The sequence below is a fragment of the Ceratotherium simum genome, chromosome 11, assembly GCF_057802395.1.
Source record: "Ceratotherium simum simum isolate JZ-2026a chromosome 11, ASM5780239v1, whole genome shotgun sequence".
Classification (NCBI taxonomy): domain Eukaryota; kingdom Metazoa; phylum Chordata; class Mammalia; order Perissodactyla; family Rhinocerotidae; genus Ceratotherium; species Ceratotherium simum.
In genome coordinates, this window is record NC_141910.1 from 36,733,521 (window position 1) to 36,754,024 (window position 20,504).

The following is a 20,504-nucleotide window of genomic DNA, read 5'->3' on the forward strand; positions in this document are numbered from 1 at the left end:
CCCAGCCAGAGGGCAGGCAGTTTGTGTCCACAACTTGCAACAGCTCCTGAGCGGGATGTATGATGTCTTGCTGTGGCCACTCTGGTCCTATCTCCTCCACTCTGTCTGGCACATAGGGGGTTTATGCCAGCACACACGCAGGCAGACGTGCTCAGAGGGCTTAGCCTGTTCCCCCAATATCCAGCCCTTGTCAACATCTTCACCTGACCAGGTTTGCAGAATGCTCCTGCCCTCTCATATCTGTCTTTCCCATGGACCAAGATTTAAAAAGACTTGAATTCCAGGAGCAGATTCACCATGTGCTAAATGTGTAACTTTGAGTAACCTTAACTTTTCTGTGCCTCACTTCTCATCATCTGTGAAATGAAGAGAAACGTTCTACAAGTCCAAATTCAATCAGAGAGGTATCCCAGGATTAATGTATTACTCCTTTTGGGGCTCTCTGTCGGTGGAGGAACGGGGGTGGTGGTGGAAGGAAACAATGATTAACCCAAAGAAATTAATGTCTAAGAGTAGAATTTCAAGTAACATAACAGGGAAGTTGAGATGTTTCTAGGTGTAAGGAAGGGGTCTCTATCTAGTCACTAAATGTTCCACTGCTTACTCTATGTATATGTAAAAATGATTCCAACATCACCAGACACTGCCCTCACATGTCCAGGAAGACAAGCCTCACATGTGCCCTATGATGGCATCTCCAGGCCCTTCTTATACTTCAGCCCATTGTTCCCTCTTTCTGTAGCATCTATGACGATGAATCTGCCAACACCTCACATTGTTTCTTTGAAAGTATTTATAGAGCATCTTTGCCCTTGGTTCCTCCCTCCTGTCCGCTCTTTTCCGAGACTCTTTAGATTTGCAGTACATGGTTAGCCCTCCAACCCTTGGACCCACTGAGCCGTCATCTTATTTTCTGAAAGTCTTTCCCCCATATCCTTCCTGTGCTCCAGGGCCCAGAATAGCACATGCCGGTCTGGCCTCCCCGCCTCACACTGGATTCCCTCTGCTCTGGGTTTCCTTCCCAGAATAGCCACTTCATAACAGGATAGCAGAATCAACCCAGCTCCAAGGCACCAGGCTCACTCAGGAAAACTGAAAACCAACCACAAAAGAGCCTTCCTGCCTGCCTGCCTCCCTCACGCTCACCACCTGGGATGCTGCCCACCTGCAGTGCCACAGCCGGGAGGGGAGGGGCACTGCCTGCTGCCCAGTTTCCTTATGAAACAGACTAGATGAGACTGTGACATAGCATCTGAAACTGGAAAACTCCTCAACCCACTTCTTTCTGGTCAGAACTAACAGGAAATGGTGTTTTGAAGAATGTGAACTCTGAGGAGAAAAAAAGTCTTGTGAACTTGAGACTCGCAGAGATACCAGGGAGGGTGAGCATTAGTTGGTTTGATGGGGAGGCTGTTCTCCGTCAAGGACTCCCCAGTGTGAATGAGTGTAGCCGGGTCTGTTGCGATACAGACGTCATCTTAGTTAATTCTCACAGACACCCGGTGCTATAAGTATTTTTAACTCCTTTTTACAGATGAGGAAACCAAGAGCAGAGACACCAAATAATCTGCCTGGCATACTGACTATTAAGAGGGAAAAGATCGCATGGGCACACCTCTGCTTTCCTGGAGAAGGTAGCTGGAAGATAAGCACCAGAATGCTCCCTAAGGATGCAGCCCAGAGCCAGCAAAGGCTGCTCTTGTTCTCCCAGCCCTCTCTGTCCTCCTCAGCTTCTGGGTGCCCATGCACTTCCTTGGTTCTGTCCCTGCTCTTCATCTCATGGTTGTATTCATTGTAAAGGTCATTGCTGGAAAGGAGATGTTCAACATGAAGGAATAAAGCACTAACAATGGCATTGCTGTGGGGGCCAGTTCTGCAGAGTGGGAGTTCCCAGACAGAGAACTTCCCACTGGCCTTCCGACTCTGGCACAATGGAGCCTCCTGTGTGTAAGGACGGGCTGGTAAGGCTGCCATTGGTGCCAACCTGGGGGAGCCTGCCAGCCTCACCTGAGGACAGGAGTTTTTGTGTTCGCAGGAAGCTGATAGCCAGCCGCATGATAGAGGCCTTGTCCAGGTGGGAGCTCACGCTGTGAGGCAGGGGCAGCTCGTGGGCCAGCTCATAGAAGACCTCCGTCTCCTTGCTGCGCCGGCACCTTGCAGCATCTCGGGACTTCTCCTTCCTCCTCTCCGAGCTACTCCTAAATTGAGAGACAAGGGTTAGTCCCTAAAACATCACTGCCATCCTATCACACCCCTGGTCAAGACAACCCCAGGGCCCCCCAACCCATGGAACAACCAAACGCTCCCAGTGAACTGATCCGAGCTCACAGCAGTCGCCTGAGCCACATACAGCCTGCTTTATACTGTCAGCTCTGCACTCATGTGTGTTTGTGTCTTCTCAACCGCCTTCCTCCTCCCGTGTGCCCATGGTGTCCAGACAGGGCTTCACATGGGTGGAGTTTGAGCAAAGACTTGTGGATTTAATTAATCAACTGGCAATGCCCTGGACCTGGTCCTGGGTTATCTGGGGACTGAGGTAAATGCTCAGTGATGGAGAGGGAAATATAAGGAAGCTATAGCCCATGGCCCAGATGGCTGTGTCAAAAGCTCTGGAGAACAAGATGAAAGACTGCTTCAAGGTTCTCTTTCCAGATAAAAAGCACTTAGAAAAAAGTAAGCCTAATACTGGACCTTAGATCCCATTTTGTATCAGTGATTTCCACAGTAAAAGTCAAAAATGCTGTTAGAGCCCAAGAAGAACAGTCAGCCAGACATCCATCAGTCTGGTGTCCCTAAGTGCATACCTGCCCGGGGTTAAAAAGGCGTGAGCACAAACATGGTTTCTCTCTAATCCTGCCAGCATAGGTACCAGCCTGTCTAATGCTCACTTTCCTCTTCTTTGCATGACAGAAGGAAAGATGACACACACTCAAACCTGCCTCTTTCAGGAAGTCCTAAAGAAATCCTGGATCTTCTTAGCATGCCCACATGAAGTTCTAACATGGGCAAGTTTAAAAGCCAGACTGCCTGGACTGAAATTCTAACTTCTCCACTGGCCAGCACTATATAGTAAATTATTAAAATTGCTTAGGGGCTGGCCTGGTGGTGTAGTGGTTAAGTTCAGTGTGCTCCGCTTTGGTGGCCCGAGTTCGTGGGTTCGGATCTCAGGCACAGACCTACACCACTCATCAAGCCATGCTGTGGCAGCAACCCATGTACAAAGTGGATGAGGAAGGGTACAGACGTTGGCTCAGGGCTAATCTTCCTCAAGCAAAAAGGGGGAGATTGGCAACAGATGTTAGCTCAGGGCCACTCTTCCTCACACACACACACACATACACACACAAACCCCAAAACTGCTTAGCCTCAGTTTTCTAATCTGTCAAACGGTAATAACAGTACTTACCCCACAGAGTTATTGTGAGGCTTGAATACAATAATTTATATAAAATCTTAACCACCGGGTCTATCCCAACTGTAAGCAATCAATGTCAGCTAATAATAACAAATTTGTCCATGAAAAGATGATCAGAGTAATACATGACAAAAGTACAGTACAGCCCTATTTTCATAGAAGTGTATGTATTATACACATATAGGAAAAATTCTAGAAATAAAATAACTGTTAGTCTTACAGCTATCACATAGATAGTGCTTCCTATATTCCAGTTGCTATTTTAAGCACCACATTTGCTTCTTTAATTCTTGGAAGTAGTTATTATTATTATCCCTAATTTACAGACAAGCAAATGGGTCCAGGCTAAGTAATTCACTTGCAGCCTCTCGGCAGGTAAATGGGCAAGTCGGGCTTTGTACCAGGCAGGTGGGCCCCAGAATCTAGGCTCTGTCCGTCAATGACTGTTCTGCCTCCCTACACTCCAAAATGTTAGCAGTTTCAGGTCAATGAGGTTAGGGGGATTTTTTTTCTTACTGCTTATCTGTATTTTCTTAGGTTTCTATAAATAACCTATATTGCTTATTTAATAAATAATCTTGATTTTATTTTTTTAGAAAGTGTCCAATGCAGTTCACGGCTCTCGAAGCTCATCCAGTCAGCTCCAGCTGGCTCTCTCTGCCCTCCTTTCTGAGATTTCCAAAACCAGAGGCTGCTTCTCCTTTTGTTTGGCTTTGTCGCCTATTATCTGGTCAGAAAATCAGTATTTGGGGATTCACAGAATGTTGACACACCTCTCAAACCCCTCAAGATTTGGGGTAGAGGCACTGTTTTGATTTTACAACATGCTTCATTTTAAAAAACAGGACATCCAGCTCCCTAGATGGATCAAGCATCATATACTCAAGAGTGCAGGAAGAATGTCCAACAGCTGTTGATAGTCAGGAAGAACCTTCAGAGAAACTGTGAAATAGGTGACATTGTTTTTCTTGTCCTATCTCCCTTTTCTGTTTCCTCTACCTAACTCCTGCTTCCTCCTCTCCTCCAGGTTCCAACTCTCAGAACTCTCCCCGCTGTCCCCCACCCCTCCCCACCCTCTCAGGACCTGCCCTTAGGGTCACTTTGCTTTTGCACCAGACCTTTAGTGGAAGTTTCTCCATTAGTCCCTCCCACTTGCATTTTAATCTTGACCTCTGAGTGCAGAGCATAGGCAGTTGTTCAAGGTTTGCAGGCATCCTGGCCCAGGACAGGAGGATGGGAAGGGGACAGGACACTAAAACCGTACACATCACGCCTGCGTGTCACGAGTGCCAGGTAAAAGACAGCCAGCATCTTTAAGATGCTGGACTCCATCTCCAGCACCAACCCTTGCGCTCCCCAACAAAAGCATCTTCAACACATGACCAGTCATTAGGGGTGTCTAGAGAAGCCATCCTGGGACAGAAGAGATCCCCAGCAACGGCTATGACATTAACACCAACATCTGCTTGCACAGAGCTTCCCTTCGCCACTGCCCCTTCCTTAGAGTGAAGAGCAGACAAGGCAGAGAGGAAGAGTCAGGAAGGGGAAAGGCAGCCAGGACTCGGTGCTCTGTCTGGCAATGCCATTTGAGATTTGGGTCCTGCCATGTTCCCTTGACCACACAAATGTTTACTGACACCTACTTTTGTGCCTGGCACTGCACCAAGAACCTTACATGTAGGAGCTTATTATAATCCTCCTAACAACACAGTATGGTAGGTATTGTGAGCACGAGTTAAACATGTGGAAGCTGGGGCTCAGATATCATATGTAACTTGCCCCATCTCACAAAGCAAATGCCTGCACAAGCCCTGGGAGAGTGTAGAGTCAGTGAGCAGACACTTAGAAGTCCTGAGACACACGGGTGCTCCCCGTCTAATTCCATCCTCACAACCTCCACGTGAGATGAGCAAGACAGGCATTGCTGCTGTCCCCATTTCACAGATCTGAAAACTGAGGCCTGACCAGGTTAAGTTACTTACCTAGGGCAATACAGCTAATTAGTAGCAGAGTGAGGGCTAGAACCCATCTCTTCCTAGGCCAATACTTTTTCCACTGCTTAACAGTAGGAGATAGTGGCTTTAGCAAGAAATAAAGAAACAGCAACATCTTAACATTGAGAAAAAGAAAGATTGAGAATCTTATGCAGCTTAAAAGTCATGAGTTCCATTTTAGCTACCTTATTTTTACAGTTGCACTCTGGGACCAGCATGACTTTAATTAGACTATCTACTTAACCTTGACACAGCCCAGAGATATTTGTCTAATGTTGACTCTCGGAAGAACAAACAAAAATGCGTAACACTGCCATCATTTAATTAGCAACACCAAAGAACAAGAATCATTAATGTTAAGTGTGAACATAAGACCTCCCTAAACCCAACTGAGGCATACACAGTCCACTTCCTCGCACAATGTATCACAGGTTGGGCCTCTTAGCAAATAGACCAGGAGACTGGAAGTTAGGAGGACTGGTGTTTTAACAGATTGGCCACAAGACTATCCAGCTATCTGATCTTGGACAAGAAAATACATTCTCTGTGCCCTGATATCCTCATCTGCAAAATGGGCGAGATCTCATGTCTTATTTATCAGGATCAAATCAGATGAGTATAGACAGGTCAGAAGTACTAGAAAGCTCTCCACAAATGAAAACCATCAGGACGGATAATAATGATCCATTTTCTGGCTAATCTGAGCATCAGCCACATTCAGACTTTGGCCATAACAGCTATTCTTCGTCACCAAATCAATGCTGTCTCAGGGCTGGAAGTGTATTTGTTGGTCAGGTCGATCTTGACCATTTTCTTGTGTCATGTTGTTGAACCTTCTTAAGTCAATGAGGCTTCATGTCCTGAAATACTTGAGCTTTATTCTCTCTCTAGATGGGTCCTAGAATTAACTGCACTAGACTAGATTTTCTTTTTTAATGATAATTCTGGACATGGCATGTTAGAATTCTCTGATCTTGTAAAAAGATATTTTATGCTAAGTTTTCTAAATCATCAGAAAAGACTCAGAAATTTATTTCTTATTCCAAATTGCTCTTTCTACAAAGTTCCTGCTCCTGTCTTTCTTAGTGCCTTCCTGCAAAGGGTGGTCCTGCAAAATATGTGGTATACGGAACATACAACATAAACGTGACCCTTTGGTTAACTGCGTCCTCATGCAAACCTGGAATTGTTCACGGAGCTCCGTGCTGGACCTCGTGGAACTGTAAAGTGGATAAGGCACCCATTCCGTGTTCTCAAGGAGTATGCAGTCTAGTTAGGGAGCCAACAACTTGAAACATCTCCACCAACCACAGAAGTAAGTACAGGCAATAAACACTACAGGTGGTCAAGATAAGAAACAAGCTGGTGTGAGTAAACAAGGTCAGGGAAGGCTACTCAGGGAGGCAGGATTTCAGCCAATCCTAGAAGGACAAATAAGAATACCTCCAAGTGCTGGAGGGGTTCAGAAAGCACTTTTTTCCCCACATGTGTTATCTCATGTGTTTCACAACAACCCTGAGAGATAGGAACTATTGAGTCCATTTAATAGATGAAGAAGTGGAGATTTAGAGAGATTAAGAAACTTGCTAAAAGACATTGTCTCAGACCTAGTTCTTCTGGGTCCAAGATCAAAGGTTTTTCCACGGGCAGCAAAGAAACTATTTATTGTACACTTTTGACATGAACAGTGCTGTTAGATATTTTCCCACAAATTGGATGTTCATATACACTACAAGAAGAAGAGGAGGGTTAAGATTCGAAAAAGATACAGTGACATAAAGATTCCATGGAGGTGGGGCAGACTCTGCCCTTAAGTGAGCACCCACTCACCTTGGGAAAAGCCCTGGAACCTTGCGAGTAGGATTAAGAACTGATATCTTTGTTCAAATGGCGTGTGAGTAGGAAGAAGGGGAATCAGTGCTGAGGGCCTTAGCAGCCTCCGTCACTGCAGGGCTGGGGGTGTGGTGTCAGCAGAAGTGACTGCACAGTGCTCCATAAAAGCTGCAAGTCCAACCTGCATGTACACATCTCTCCATGCTACAGGTGCAGAACAATGAGTTGCTGTCATTTTTACTTCTGACATTTTAATAGACACAAATTTATATTTACTCTCACCAAGTTGGAAACCAAAATTCTGAACCATTTGATCCCGACTAAGGGAAGCAACCACTCAAGGACCAGGCAGCTGTCAAAAGATAAAGCAAAATGCTTGTCCTAAAGCTTCAGCAGGTATATGCTACACCTCAGCCAGGAAAACCTCCTTGTCTAGAGCTTCACAATCTTAAAAATATCTTCTTAACTTTTGGGTCATTGCTCCAAGCCTGACTTAGAGATCTCTATTTCCGGTCAGTAATCAAACTGTTATCAGCTCTTGGTCAAGATGATCCGTATGATTTCACTCACATGTAGAAGATACAACAGCAGCAGCAAACAAACACACGGATACAGAGAACAGATTGGTGGTTACCAGAGGGGAGGAGGGTGGAGGGAGAGTGAAAGGGGTGAAGGGGGACATTTGTACCTTGACAGACGGAAACTAGACTTTCAGTGGTGAACACGATGTAGTCTATACACAAGTCAAAATGCAATGATGTACCCCTGAAATTTATATAATGTTATAAGCCAATGTTACCTCAATAACAAAAAAAAAAGGTCATCCTAGTTTCTGACTTCCAGGTGAACACAGCCTAGCATGGTGCCCTTAAGATGTCACCAGCTGTACCAATGCGGTTGGTTGCTTAATTAGCTATAGTCTCCTGACCTTTAGCGTGATCGGGACTCCCATGCCTAATGCCTGTGGGCCATCAGGGTATCAAAACAATGTGCCAGTTACCCTATAAAGTTAGATGGCTTAGAGGCAGAATGGATTTTAGCAGGTTAGGGAGAGAGACTGAAGCTAATTAAGCCAGCTTGGATCAGCCTGTTGGTTGGCGGTAAAATTCTAAGCTGGTGCCAATTTTCAGGAGGCTGTGAAAGGAGGAAATGAAGGTCAAATGCAATTGGGAGGGCTCTTGTGACCCCTCAGTGAGGCTGTGTGGCTGCTGCACAAGGGCTGCCTGAAGGGAGGAACACACCAGCTTCAGGTCCCAGAGATCCGGACGAGTGGCTGGCCCTGACACCTAGGGGTTGATTGCTTCATGGATTAAATTAGAGCAGAACCAAAGCCAGTGCTTGTCAATCTTGGCTGCTCACTGCAATCACCACAAGGGCCTTAAAAAACTGATGCCTGGGTCCTATAGGTCTGGGGTGCAGACCGGGCATCGGGGGTTTTAAAGCTTCCCATGTGATTCTCATATGCAGCCAGGATTGGGAACCACTGTTGCAGAGCAGTCAGCTTTAAAATAAAAAGGCGTGTTTTTTTGTTGGTTTTTTGGGGGTTTTTGGTGGAAGGAAAAGGAAACTGATACTTATTGAGCGCTGGGGTTAGATGCATTTCATACACAATCTCATCTGATCCTCACTTACATTATGCAGTGGTATTGGTCCCGTTTTTGCAGACTTGAGCCTGCAGCAGAGTTACCTGGAGTGCTTATTAAACCACACGTTTCTGACCCTGTGATTACATGTCTCTGGAGGACGGAAACCCAGGTTTACTTCTTTAACCTAACCACACTCTTTCCCTTTATCATGCACTGTGTCCACATTCATTATGTCCAGCAAATTTGGACTCACCATCATAAACCAAACAGTTATTTATCCAGGCGCTCATGTGACCATGACTGTACTAGACGCTATGGCTGACAGAAAGAGGGAGGTGAAAATAAGGATACAGATTTGAATACATGCCACACAAAGGGCAGCTACCCCTCAAACTAGCCACCTCGGGAGAAGGCACAAACTTTATTCTGCTGAAATGACTGTTGCTGTAAGTATTTTGGGAGGTCTTTTAGGATTAATGTCAAAGCCACATAAGAAAATCAGTCATAACACTTCATAGAACACAAATCATTTTCACCCTAAACAATAGTATTCCATTTACCCACCCCCTTTACTCACCAGACTTGGATGTGGATGGATCTTGGTTGTCTGAAGGAATAAAGTGTACCCTCAAAGATAAGGCCTTGCGACAATTGAAGGTATTCAAAAGAATGGTGTTTGGCTCTGAGGGCAATTCCGAAGGAGTGGCAAAAATGTTTTAGAAGAGGGTGGGGTTCTGGGGGCTAACTTTCCGGGTACATTCTGACGTTTGTCCAAAGGCAGTAGTGATTGCAGGGGAATCTATTATATAGGGGAGGAAAAGGCACCCAGGTTAGCCAGTCAAAGTAGAAGAAGTTAAATTATCAAATTCAGGAAGAACTGGGCAGATCAAGCAGACCTGGACGGGGGAAAAGGGCATCAATATACTTCAATATGCACAGCTCTGGTGAGGGGCACGGTCTCTGCCCTGAAAGAGACCACAGCCCAACCAGAGAGGAGACTACTACTACAAAGTAGTGTACTGAAAGTCCTAAAAGAGAGATACAAAGAAGAGGTGAGGGCTGGAGTGGCTAACACAGGAATGGATGTTTTCACTCACTTTTCCCTGAAGGAGGAATCCTGGAAAGCATCTCATACCTCCACCTCCCAACCTCCCCTCCTCTGGCGCTGAGCCCCCGGCTCCCTGACCCACTCTGATGGTCTGTGCCCCTGGAGAGAGGGCCTGGACTGCATTCAGAGCTGACAGTAATGTCTGGGGCCCACCCAACATGGCCCTCTAATGGTCAATTCTGCTTGGGGCCCACTGGAGATGCTTATCTGGTGGCCTTCTCGGCTCCAGGCAGCCTCAGAGAAGAGAGCAGCAGACCCAATTACCAAGCAGCTCCATAGGTACAGCCCATCTGGGGCTCCAGATAACCCAGCTCCTTACGCAATCTGAGGACATGTGCGGTCCCCAGCCCAGCTGGGAAGAGCCGTGCATGTACAGGAGTGCTTCACCAAGCCCAAGCCTTAGCGGGGTTTTCTTTATTCAACATATTAGTGAGTAATACCACTAATTATCATTACAGTTGGTATCAATCATTACAGTTTATAAAGCATTTTATAAATTAATCTGTAAATCTCAGCCAGTAGGCTAGAAAGAGCAGGTACCATTATTCCCATTTTAGAGATGAGGAAAATTGAGGCTCAGAAAGGTAATGGGAATGTGTGGAGCTGGATCAAAACCTCTGAGCTCTGACTTTTTCAAGGAGACATGAACAGAGAGCCCATTGCCAACCAGCAGTAGACACGTCACACAATTGGAAATAGACCTTCATTATGTGTTACCATCTCATAACCTAGCTTATCTTAACAGATCATTTCCTTGTTAAAAAATGCTTTGGAGGAAATAAGGGTAATGCATATTTAGTGTAGACAACTTTGAAAATACAGAAAGGTGGAAGGAAAAAACGAGATCTCATTGGATTTATGGCTTTTTATTTAACATTTTATCACATTTTTAAGAATTCTTTAAAAATATTCATAACAGCCAGCAATATCATATTGTGTGGGTGGATCACAATGCACTTGACTATTGTTCAGATATGGTTTCTAATTTCTAGCTGTTATAAATAACACTATGATGACTACTTTTGTATCAGGCATTGCTTTTTAATTTATTTTTTTATAGTAAAAGATAACACACCCAGCTTGTTGCCAGCTCCCCCCAGCTTCCTGACAGTGATCCCCTTGTGAAAAGTTGAGGAGACGGATTTGGCAAGATCAGTATCTTCAGGACCACGGCCGCCATTACTGAAGGCAGAGCCCCTGAGGAGGTGCTGCAGAGGCAGATATGGGGAAGGAAAGCAGGATATGCTTACCATCTCAGCAACTTTCCCCACCCAGTCACTGGCTCTCTCAAGCTTCCTCTTTCCCTCATGCCATACCCAGTTTAAAACATCTGAACCAACCATACTTAAATTGGAGAATCTGGTTCTGCAAAGACGGCCACTCTCGTTGGTCAGCAGGACCTCATCCCACAATGTAAAAATAAAGTCTTCTTTCCATCTACCCCAATCTCACCATCCACTGCACTGATGGAGAAGACTCGGTGGCATCCATACCCATGAAAAGAGGAGGAAAGCAAGTAGCCACAGGGGGCATTTGTCTGGATCTCTATCGTCCTCTCTGGCCTCTGATGCCTGCTACTGCCGGACCTCCACTCTGTGGAGACTCCAGCTGAGGGACTAATTAACTCAGCAAACGGAGAGACTGCTGCAGCTGCTGCTACTGCAGCTAGGAAAGAGCGTGTGATACTTGTTGATTGATAAAGAACTCTCATCATACTGCCTCTGATTTAATCCTGAAACAGTGTGCTGTGGTAGGTACAGCACCATCCCCATTTTGCACATAAGGAAACAGACCCCAAGGATGTTAGTGACATGCCCAGCATTACCCAGTGATGGAGCCAGCACTCAGACCTATCATTTGGCCCTACATCCCATACTCTTGATTGCAATCAGGCAACCTTCCCCAAAATGCCCAGAAGCAGGTCCATCTTGCAGGTTCAGTAGGTTTAGCTGAACTGGGTGGGTTGGGGGTAAAGCCCTGTAAGGATACTTAACTTGATCAGCTCTTGATCTGGGAAGCCAAAAGGGGACATCCTGTTCATCCTCTTGCCCTAAGTCAGCCCTGCAACTGACAAACCAGGCCCAGCAAGACACTTTTTCTCTGGTTGGAGACGTCTTAAAAAAAAAAAAAAAATCTTACTTTGCTATCAGAGTCTACAGATGCCACAGATGAGGTGTTTCATTCTCACTAGACTATCTTCCTTGGTGTCACTTCTCTGGCTGAGGATATTTCCCACACTCAAGCTGTTACCAGATCTGATTTAGGGTTTTTCCTTAGGGCTTCTATCCGTCAGCAGCCTTGTTCCTTTGGATACCACAAGCTTCCAACAGCACCATATGTGGTTTGGCTCAAGTCATTCTGCCTGTGCAGCCTCCCGTTTCTACAACACTGCCTTCAGCTAAGAAAATTGACAAAGAAATTGCACAGCAGAAGGATAAAGAGAAAAGTGCCTCATAGGTGAAATGGATTTCCCAGCACGAAGCAAGCAGTTTCTCTGGAGGGAGCGGGGAGCAGCTTATTGTCCCTGTAGCCTCTAGGCCACAGCCCCTGCTTTTCCCCCTCTCCACACCCTTCCTGGAGGACCCGCTCTTCATCTCCTTGGCCTGTCGAAATTGCACTCATCTTTCAGGGCCTCTCCCCATCCATTTTCTCCAGGCACGCCTCACCTGTGCTCACTTCACACCCCACTTCAGAGATTTCACATTGCACCATCCGGCCCTGTGTGGCTCTCCATCTATTTCACTTCTGAAGCTTCTGTCTCCCCAAGTAACCACACATTCTTGAGGAAAAGGACCCCATCTCTGCTCTTTTGGTGTCCTCTAAAGCATAAATAGCACAAAGTGGTGCGAACTGGAGACACTGGATAAAAACCACTTAAATGACTTCTGTTCTGTAATTTCTCAAAGTCATTCACTGTTCTAGATCTTTCGTGAGAATTCTAATCCAATTCTTAATTAGAATAAAAGGTTTCCATCTGGGAAGAGCCATAGTGCAGAAACATTCAAAGATATGTGTGTGTGTGTGTTCCCAACTCTCTGAATCAAATTTGGGGTCTGAACGAGTGCCGCTGACAGTCGCCTGTGGAGTCACACAGACCAGCACTTCTCAAACTTGACTATGCACACGAATCACCCCAGGATCTTGATACAATGCAGTTTCTGACTCAGTAGGTCTGGGCTGGGGCCTGAGATTCTGTATTTCTAAAACCTCCCAGATGATGCTGATTCTACTGGTCTGTGTCCACACTTTGAATAGAAAGAGACACAGGGACACATGAGATCTTGAGACCAAGGACATGATGGAGATGCCAGCGTCTGGCGGGGTTAGTGCTACCCTATGCAGTCCTTATCCAAAGCCATCTAAAGTCTAACAAGTCAGTTCTCCTCTTCTGCCAGGAAAAATCTTACTCTCTTTTTACATTTCTTTATGAGATTTCACTAAGCCCTACTTTGATGTCTCTCTCCTCCTTCACATCTTTCCCACCTCTATCATCTCATCTCTTCTTATTTCTTAAAACTCCCTCTCTGGGGCCAGTTCAAGCTCTACTTCCCCCAGAGGCTTCCCTGGCTACCCTTGCTCTCTTCTCCAAGGCGCTTCCTGCCCATATGACTCACTGGCTCTCATTAATGCCCTCCCTGTCTTGTTCGCTTTTCTATGCAAACCTCCTGCTGCTCTAACTGGGCTGTAAGTACCTTGGTGCCTTGGTGGGGAGGGGGGCACAGACAAAACATCTTCTACTTCTGTGCATCCTTCACAGGACCTTGGGCCAGGGCAGACAAACTGGAAAAATATTTGCTAATTGACTGTAAGGACAATTCAAGTGTGCCCTTTGCTCTTCTCCTTTCCGTCTCGGGGAGGAAAGAAAAAGTGATCCCAGCTGCCTTGGCCTCCCTCCCCAGCCCCGGCCCTGCTCCTCTCCCCTGAGCTGCAGCTGGGCCAGCTTAGGTTTTATTTAGTTCTCTGCAGCTCCTCTTTCCTTCAAGTGAAGAGTTAAAGCATTGGGAAGGCTGCTTCCCAATTGGAAATCTCCATTTCCTCATGCAGTGTGAACAAGAGAACATCTATGGACAGAGGCTGAGAGAGCCAACTGCACAGGGAGTGAACTCACTCTGAATGGGGCTGTTCTAACACCCGCCAAGTCAAGTCATTAAGATGCCATCCCTGAGGTGCAGCCCCCAGCGTCACCTCTAGATATCCCCTCTAGCCTTGCCTGCAAAAAGCATGAATGGTGAGCACAGAGCCTCGTGACAGCAAGCTCTCTCATGAGCAGGGGGTAGAGGACCTCTGCGTTTGCACTAACGTGGGGGTTGGGGTGCTGCAGAGGAGGCAAAAGTTGCCTCCTCCCACTGCCCCCTCTTCACCACACTGAACTAAAATTAACCCCCCAATCTACGCGGAGTTGCTGAAACAATTGCTCCTCAAAAGGCAACCGGACGGTGGGGGAGTGGGTAATAACATTAGAGAAAATATGTGCAATGCCAAAAATAATCACTGTGTCATGAGAAAACAGAACTGGGCCGCCTCAGGGGCCAGTGCTGGGTATATTCAGGAAGGAGGGGGCAGAAATTCCCCTGGCAGTGTCGTCAGACATTCTGGGTGAAAAAATTTAAAAAGCCTTCGCTGGAATAGACAGCGGTCAGAGAGAACTCTTTTCAAGTACAGAATATGATTTTAAGGGTCAGTTCTCCTTTATTTCAGACACTTGAATTTCAATGAAAATAACATTTGTTTAGTCTGTTAATCGAGACTGACGCCTGATCAGATACTAATAGTGAAATACCCTAGGATCCGCCTTACTAATCTCAATTTGACACCAGAACTTCTGGTGCCTGGTATCTAAAGTATTTCAGAACAGCAAGAGAAGAGGGGGAGCACAGGATCTCTCACTTTCCTCCCCATTCCATAAATCCTTCTCCCTCCCTATTTAAAAAAATTAAGAAAGAAAGCAAGGACAAAGGAAAAATGAAAGGAGAGAGAAAGGAACACAGAGAGAATCTCAGAGACTCTCTCCTGGGCTTCCTTTAGAGCCCTGAGTTTCAGCCTGTTTACATGGTCACGTGACCAGAGCTGTGGGATCTGATTCACAACCACAGTGCAAACCCCTGCCTTCTCCCAGTTCTGCCCCGTCATACTACGATGAGAAGTGAGATGTGAGTGCACATTTAGGAAGCTACGCTCCATTCCTGGGTAGAGAAGTCATCAAGAGCCACGGGAAATGCCAAAAAGTCTTCCCCAAGTTCCTAACATGCTCTCAAACGACAATATTGAGCAATTTGGGAAACAGTGTTGTGTTTTTTCCCCAGCAAGAGAGTTTTCTTTCCACTCATTCAACAAATATTTATGAATCCCTCTTCATGTGCTGGGGCTGGGAGCAATAGAATGAAACATGGAACTACTGTTCCTAACCTCTGGGAGCTTGCAGAGAAGTCCTGAAGACTGGTGTGGGAGTCGGTCGAGGCAATGGGAGTTTGAGAGGAGAAAGTCTGCACGGCTGGACGATGCAGGGAGAACTCTGTGCTGGAGGGGGGATTTGAAGGAGGAGCAGGTATGGGGAGGCAATCAGGAGGGCAGGAGGGATGAGGACAAAGATACTGATGGGGAATGAGCAGGGGTGCCGGGGGTCAGGGGACAGGCTGGAGGGCAGAGTGCAAGACCAGAAAAGTCAGAATGGGGAGAATGCATTCATTCAACAAACACTGTTGAGTATCCACAACGTGCCAAGCACAGGGGAGGGCGTTCAACAACGAAAGGACTGGTAAATAAAGTTAAATGATAAGATAACTGCCTAGTCCATTGATTAGTTAGTGGCTGAGGCGCCAGGTGGGGGGCAGTGCAGAACCCAGCCTGGATCCCTCTTCTGCTGGCTGTCACTGGACAGCAAGGCCAGGGGAAACGAGTCCCTTTGTTAGAAGCTCTAAATATGGCAGCAACGCTCGGGCACCACAGGCTGGAGCCTCGGCTCAGCCCACAGAGACCTTGGCAAGGCATTCTTGCTAACAGTAACTCATCCACGCTACCTATGGGATGAAAAACAAAACTTCACCCAGGGTTCATGCCTCCTCTGGCTCCAGTGGTGTTCTGTTTATTTTCACAGACTTGAGCCCCATCTTCTAGCTGTTTCCCCCTGCCCCTCGCCTTCTTGGCCACTGATCAAGAACATAATTCCACTAAGACTTTAGGGAGAGGAACAGCTCACCAGTCCACCCTCTTCCCCCAAAACCATTTCAGCATGTCACTCTCCTATTTAAAAACTGGAGTGGCTCCCTACTGCCCTCAAGATGAAGTCCATGCTCTAGATGCTCCTTGACCTTGCTTTCCAACCTTTGTTCCAAGAGCCTGCAGCACCCTCCCTGCTCCAGCCAGACTACACTCTGTACCTCGGCAACTCAGCATCCCGTCTGCCGCTCAGTTATTTTTTTCCACCTGAAATGTGATCCTTCCTTTCTGACCTTCCAAACCCTATACTTTCAGAACCAACAAAGGCCCACCACCGCCACAGAGTTTTTTCTGATCATCCTACCCAGTCTACACTAATCTCCCTTCCCACCCCTGCCCTGAACACCTGGAGAATTGATCTGTACCACTTAACCGCAAGGGAGCATCACCTTATTATCTGAAGATAAAGAATGGGTCTTCTCTGAGGGCAGAGGCAAAATGTCAAACTTCTTATGTATCACAGAGCCTGGCACCATCCCTTACCCCAGCAATAACAGTTTCGTCTAGCTCCTTCAGACACAGGATAGCGAGCTAGAGTGAAGGCTAAACCAGCCATGCTCCCCCAGTGCAGGATTAGGATTGCAGAGTTATAATGCTTTGGTGCCTTCCGAGCAGAAAGTGGGTTGATAAAGAGAAGTGATGGTGGCTGCATTCATCACTAGGTTGCCTAACATCCGATGACTCCTCACTGTCCTCAGGAAACAGATCCCCATACCCTAAGGATGTTTTCATACGGAAGTTTCTGGCTATGCCTGTTGTCGACATCACAGCGGGTATTCAGTGAGCCAGATGCCAGTCAGCTTTCACTAATACTGGTGAACAAGCATGGACGGGGCGGCCCTCCTCCTGCCCCCGCTCTGCTCCCTTCTCCTCCCCTCCCCACCCCTCCAGATAAGACCAGGGAGGTTTCTGCCTCTGATCCCACCTCCTTGACACGACAGAACAATCTGTCACCCGACACCACCCATCACCCAAAGCCCTCGCATCACACGTGTAGATGCCCTTGTTGGAGTCAGATCTCTGGCAGGGAGGATGCCAGGGCTTGGCCAGGATCCTGCCCCTTTGGTGATGTAACATGGAGGTGAGAATATGAGCCAAGTTTAAAAAAACAAAAAACAAAAAACAAATCTACTAAACACAAAAATCCTAAGAAGCAAATTAAAAACTCAATGACCACCCTAAACGTCAGCAAGTGGGGTTTGAGAATGACCCACACTTTGGATAAACACTATAAACGGGCTATAAGCACCATTACCCCAAACTTCAATGTTTAAAAATCTAGTCTCCAAACCTCAACCGCCTCCCCACCCACACACCAGACCCCGAGGGGTTAACAGGAGCCAGCTGCTCCCCTTATCTGGCTAACCTGCTAATGGCAAATCTCTGCTGCTGAGATTCTATCAGTGATTTCTGCAAATCACTTTTATTAGCGATAATGTCGTTTTTACTTCATTATCCAGCCCAGCAGTCAAAGAGAAAACAAGGTGGTATTTTTTCTGTGAAACACCAGTTCTGTCCATTAACACTGACAGGTAACAGGGAACTGAAACTCTCAGCCATACTTTTCAAGCGATTTGGGTCAAAAGACTGGGCAGTTAACCCTCTGTTTCTTGGGCCAAGCAGGGCACCCCCAGCAGCCTTTCCCCAGCAACTCGGAAGCAAAGGTTGGGTTGTTCTGTGTTTGTGATGCTCGAGGCCCTGACTGCTCAGGAAGGGCCGGTTGGCCACACAGTGGCCGTCCCGCATACTCAGTGCTACCCCAGCAGATAAAGCAGTTGTATAACACCCAGGCAGGCGAGTGCAGTGGCACTGTTAATTCTACTTTGTGGAAAGCAATAATTAACATGTGAGTCAGCAGCAGAGAAAGACTTTAAGCCCAGGGAAAAAACAGCCCCAAAGTCCCTGAAGCCTCAGAGGCCGCACTGTGTTCGATTAAACGATTTAGAAGATTAGCCCAGTGTGGGGAGACCTGAGCGGAGGTGGTTGTGTAATCCCAGTGGCTCTCATGAGTCGCCTTTCAGCTGTGCCTAGGACACACCAAATCCTGCTGCCGGCGTGTCGAAGTAAAAGGCTCATTTCTCCAGAATCAACTAAGAAATGCTCTTTCCTGTTTTCCTACTTAGGTGTTAAATGCCAGATGTAGCTTTGGTTCCATTGGAGTGACTTCTGATTGCCTTAGAGATTGTGACAAACCCATTTGTTCTGTACCCACTGCAGTCGGCCACACCCCACAACTCTGTGGCACCTAGCAGAAAGTTCTGAAGCAACCAGAGTTCTAAAAACCCATGACTACTTAGCCAAAAGAGCAAGTACTCCTTTGCATTTTAGCATTTTTGCAAGAAGTATGGCTCTTGGGAACTTAAATCCCATCTGGTGTTTACGTTTGGGTGAGGTTTAGCTTTCATTAATTCATAATTTACTGAGCGTCTAAGCCAGGCACTGGGGATATAGAGGAAAGACAAGTCCTCGCTCTCAGCGAGCTGACAGCCTAGTGAGGGAGACAGACAGCAGACCAGGCATGGGGCCAGATGGACTTCCTGGGCTTGGGGGCTCAGACACTTCCTCTGTGACCCAGGGCAAGTCACTGAGGTTTTTCAAAACCTCAGTGTCCTGTACAACAGTTACTCTAAAAGTCCCTGCCTCCTAGAGCTCCTGTGAGGAACAACTGATATGTACATGTAGCATGTACATGTAGCATGATTAGCATCATGCCTGACAGACACCATGCAAGCGGCAGTGTTGAAACTATTGCTGCAGAAGTCAGTGATGAGTGCTCCAGGAGCACGGAGGGTGCCGGAACCCAAAGCCAAGCGAGCCTTATGGAGGGCTTTCTCAGTGAGATTTTAAGGACAAACAGGAGTTAGCCAGGACAAAGAGGTGGCAAAGGGGTCCCAAGAAGATGGAGCAGAAATAGGCATGGTGATGCTCTCGGCTCAGGGTGAAGAGACACTCGGCTCAGGCTTTAGGGGCACAGGCCTTACCAATGGGGGCTGACCTCCAGAGATGTCCCAAGGTGCCCTCAGCCAGAAGCAGAATCCTGGGTTAGCTGAACCATGGGGCAACTCTGTTGTGGCATTTCTTCTATTTTTGCATTCCTTGTGCTTTGACAATGAGATGATTGTGTGGATATTACAAGAGGTGATTATCTCCATGGGCACTGAGCCTGTGTTAGCGCAAAGACTTTGCCTTGCCAGAGCCAAGACTTCTGAGGTCACAGCTAAGTTGCCAATTCTAGAGAACCTCCGACAAACCCTAAGGCCACCAGGGAACCTGCTCTTTGCAGGATGGCTTATTTTAAAAGATAAGCTGCGCTAAACAGGTGCTGAACAGGAGGAAGCCTGTGTGGGGGATAGTTTCAATTCAAGGGCTGTGCACTGAACACCTGTGTGTGCCCAGCTTCGAGCACAGGGATTGGAAGGGAAGAGAGCAACAGCCACGACCATGAGGCAGTAACAGCTCAGAAACAGTCATCCACATTTCTGGATTCCTTAAAGCCTTTTGTCCCAGATCTCTGTGGGCCTGGGGGTGCCTGGTGCAATTCATGTCATCACAGGGGTGGGGGAGCACACAGCCTGTTGACTCTGTCATGATTAAAAGCATTAAGAAGGAAACTTGGAGGAAAAGCTTCATGAAAAGGGAAACAAAATATTACGGATTCTTCTACGTGTTACAACAAACACAGGGCAGCACAAATGTTCTGGGCCCTCAATCAGAATATGCTCAGCAGTGACACATTCTTAGTTGGATTGAAGTCATTCTGTGAATGACGCATCTTGATGCCCATGGGCGAACTTCCTGGCTGTGAGGGGATAGCTAGGGAAGTTAAAATGTGTGATATTGCATATGAGACAGGCAGAGGCTATACGGAGAGCCAGTGGTGTTTTATCTTTAGGAAAGTTTTTTTTTTTTTTTTAAATAGAAATCTTATTATTCTTTCTTAGAAATAGGAACAGAGATGCGCACAGGCCAGTGAACAGGCAAGGTCTCCAGGAAAAAAAGCTCATCTTAGAGGCAGGGTTCCTCAATCCTATTACCTTTTAGCTGCCAGCTTCCCTTGAGCATCGTTCTGTTCTGTTCTAGGTCTCCCCTTCCCTCAAACTAGGATAGTCTATATGCTCCTCTCCTGCCTTGCAAGGACTGAGACAGTAGGGGCTGACTCCTAGGGAAGCAGGAGCATTCTAGAAACGGTGCCTCCTACCCTGTTGTTGCCTAGCACCCAGATGACAATCCCTGAACCAGCGTCAGTAGCCAACCACAGGTCTCCACTTTTGGACATGGTCTAATCATCCAGGAAGGCTTTCTGGAACTGCCCTTATTAAGGAAAAGAAATGTAATATGTAACTTGACTTAAA

The 20,504-nt window shown here is 46.8% G+C and overlaps 1 protein-coding gene across 2 annotated transcripts in view; it reads right to left on the reverse strand.

Annotated features, from left to right (window-relative positions):
- Positions 1-20,504, reverse strand: part of EPAS1 (endothelial PAS domain protein 1) — an 86,923-nt gene that overhangs the window by 37,903 nt on the left and 28,516 nt on the right. For both annotated transcript variants that reach the window (XM_087436818.1, XM_004436689.3), the window contains exon 2: positions 2,008-2,198. In XM_087436818.1, the coding sequence (XP_087292944.1) occupies positions 2,008-2,198 (191 nt within the window). The remainder of the gene's footprint in view (positions 1-2,007; positions 2,199-20,504) is intronic.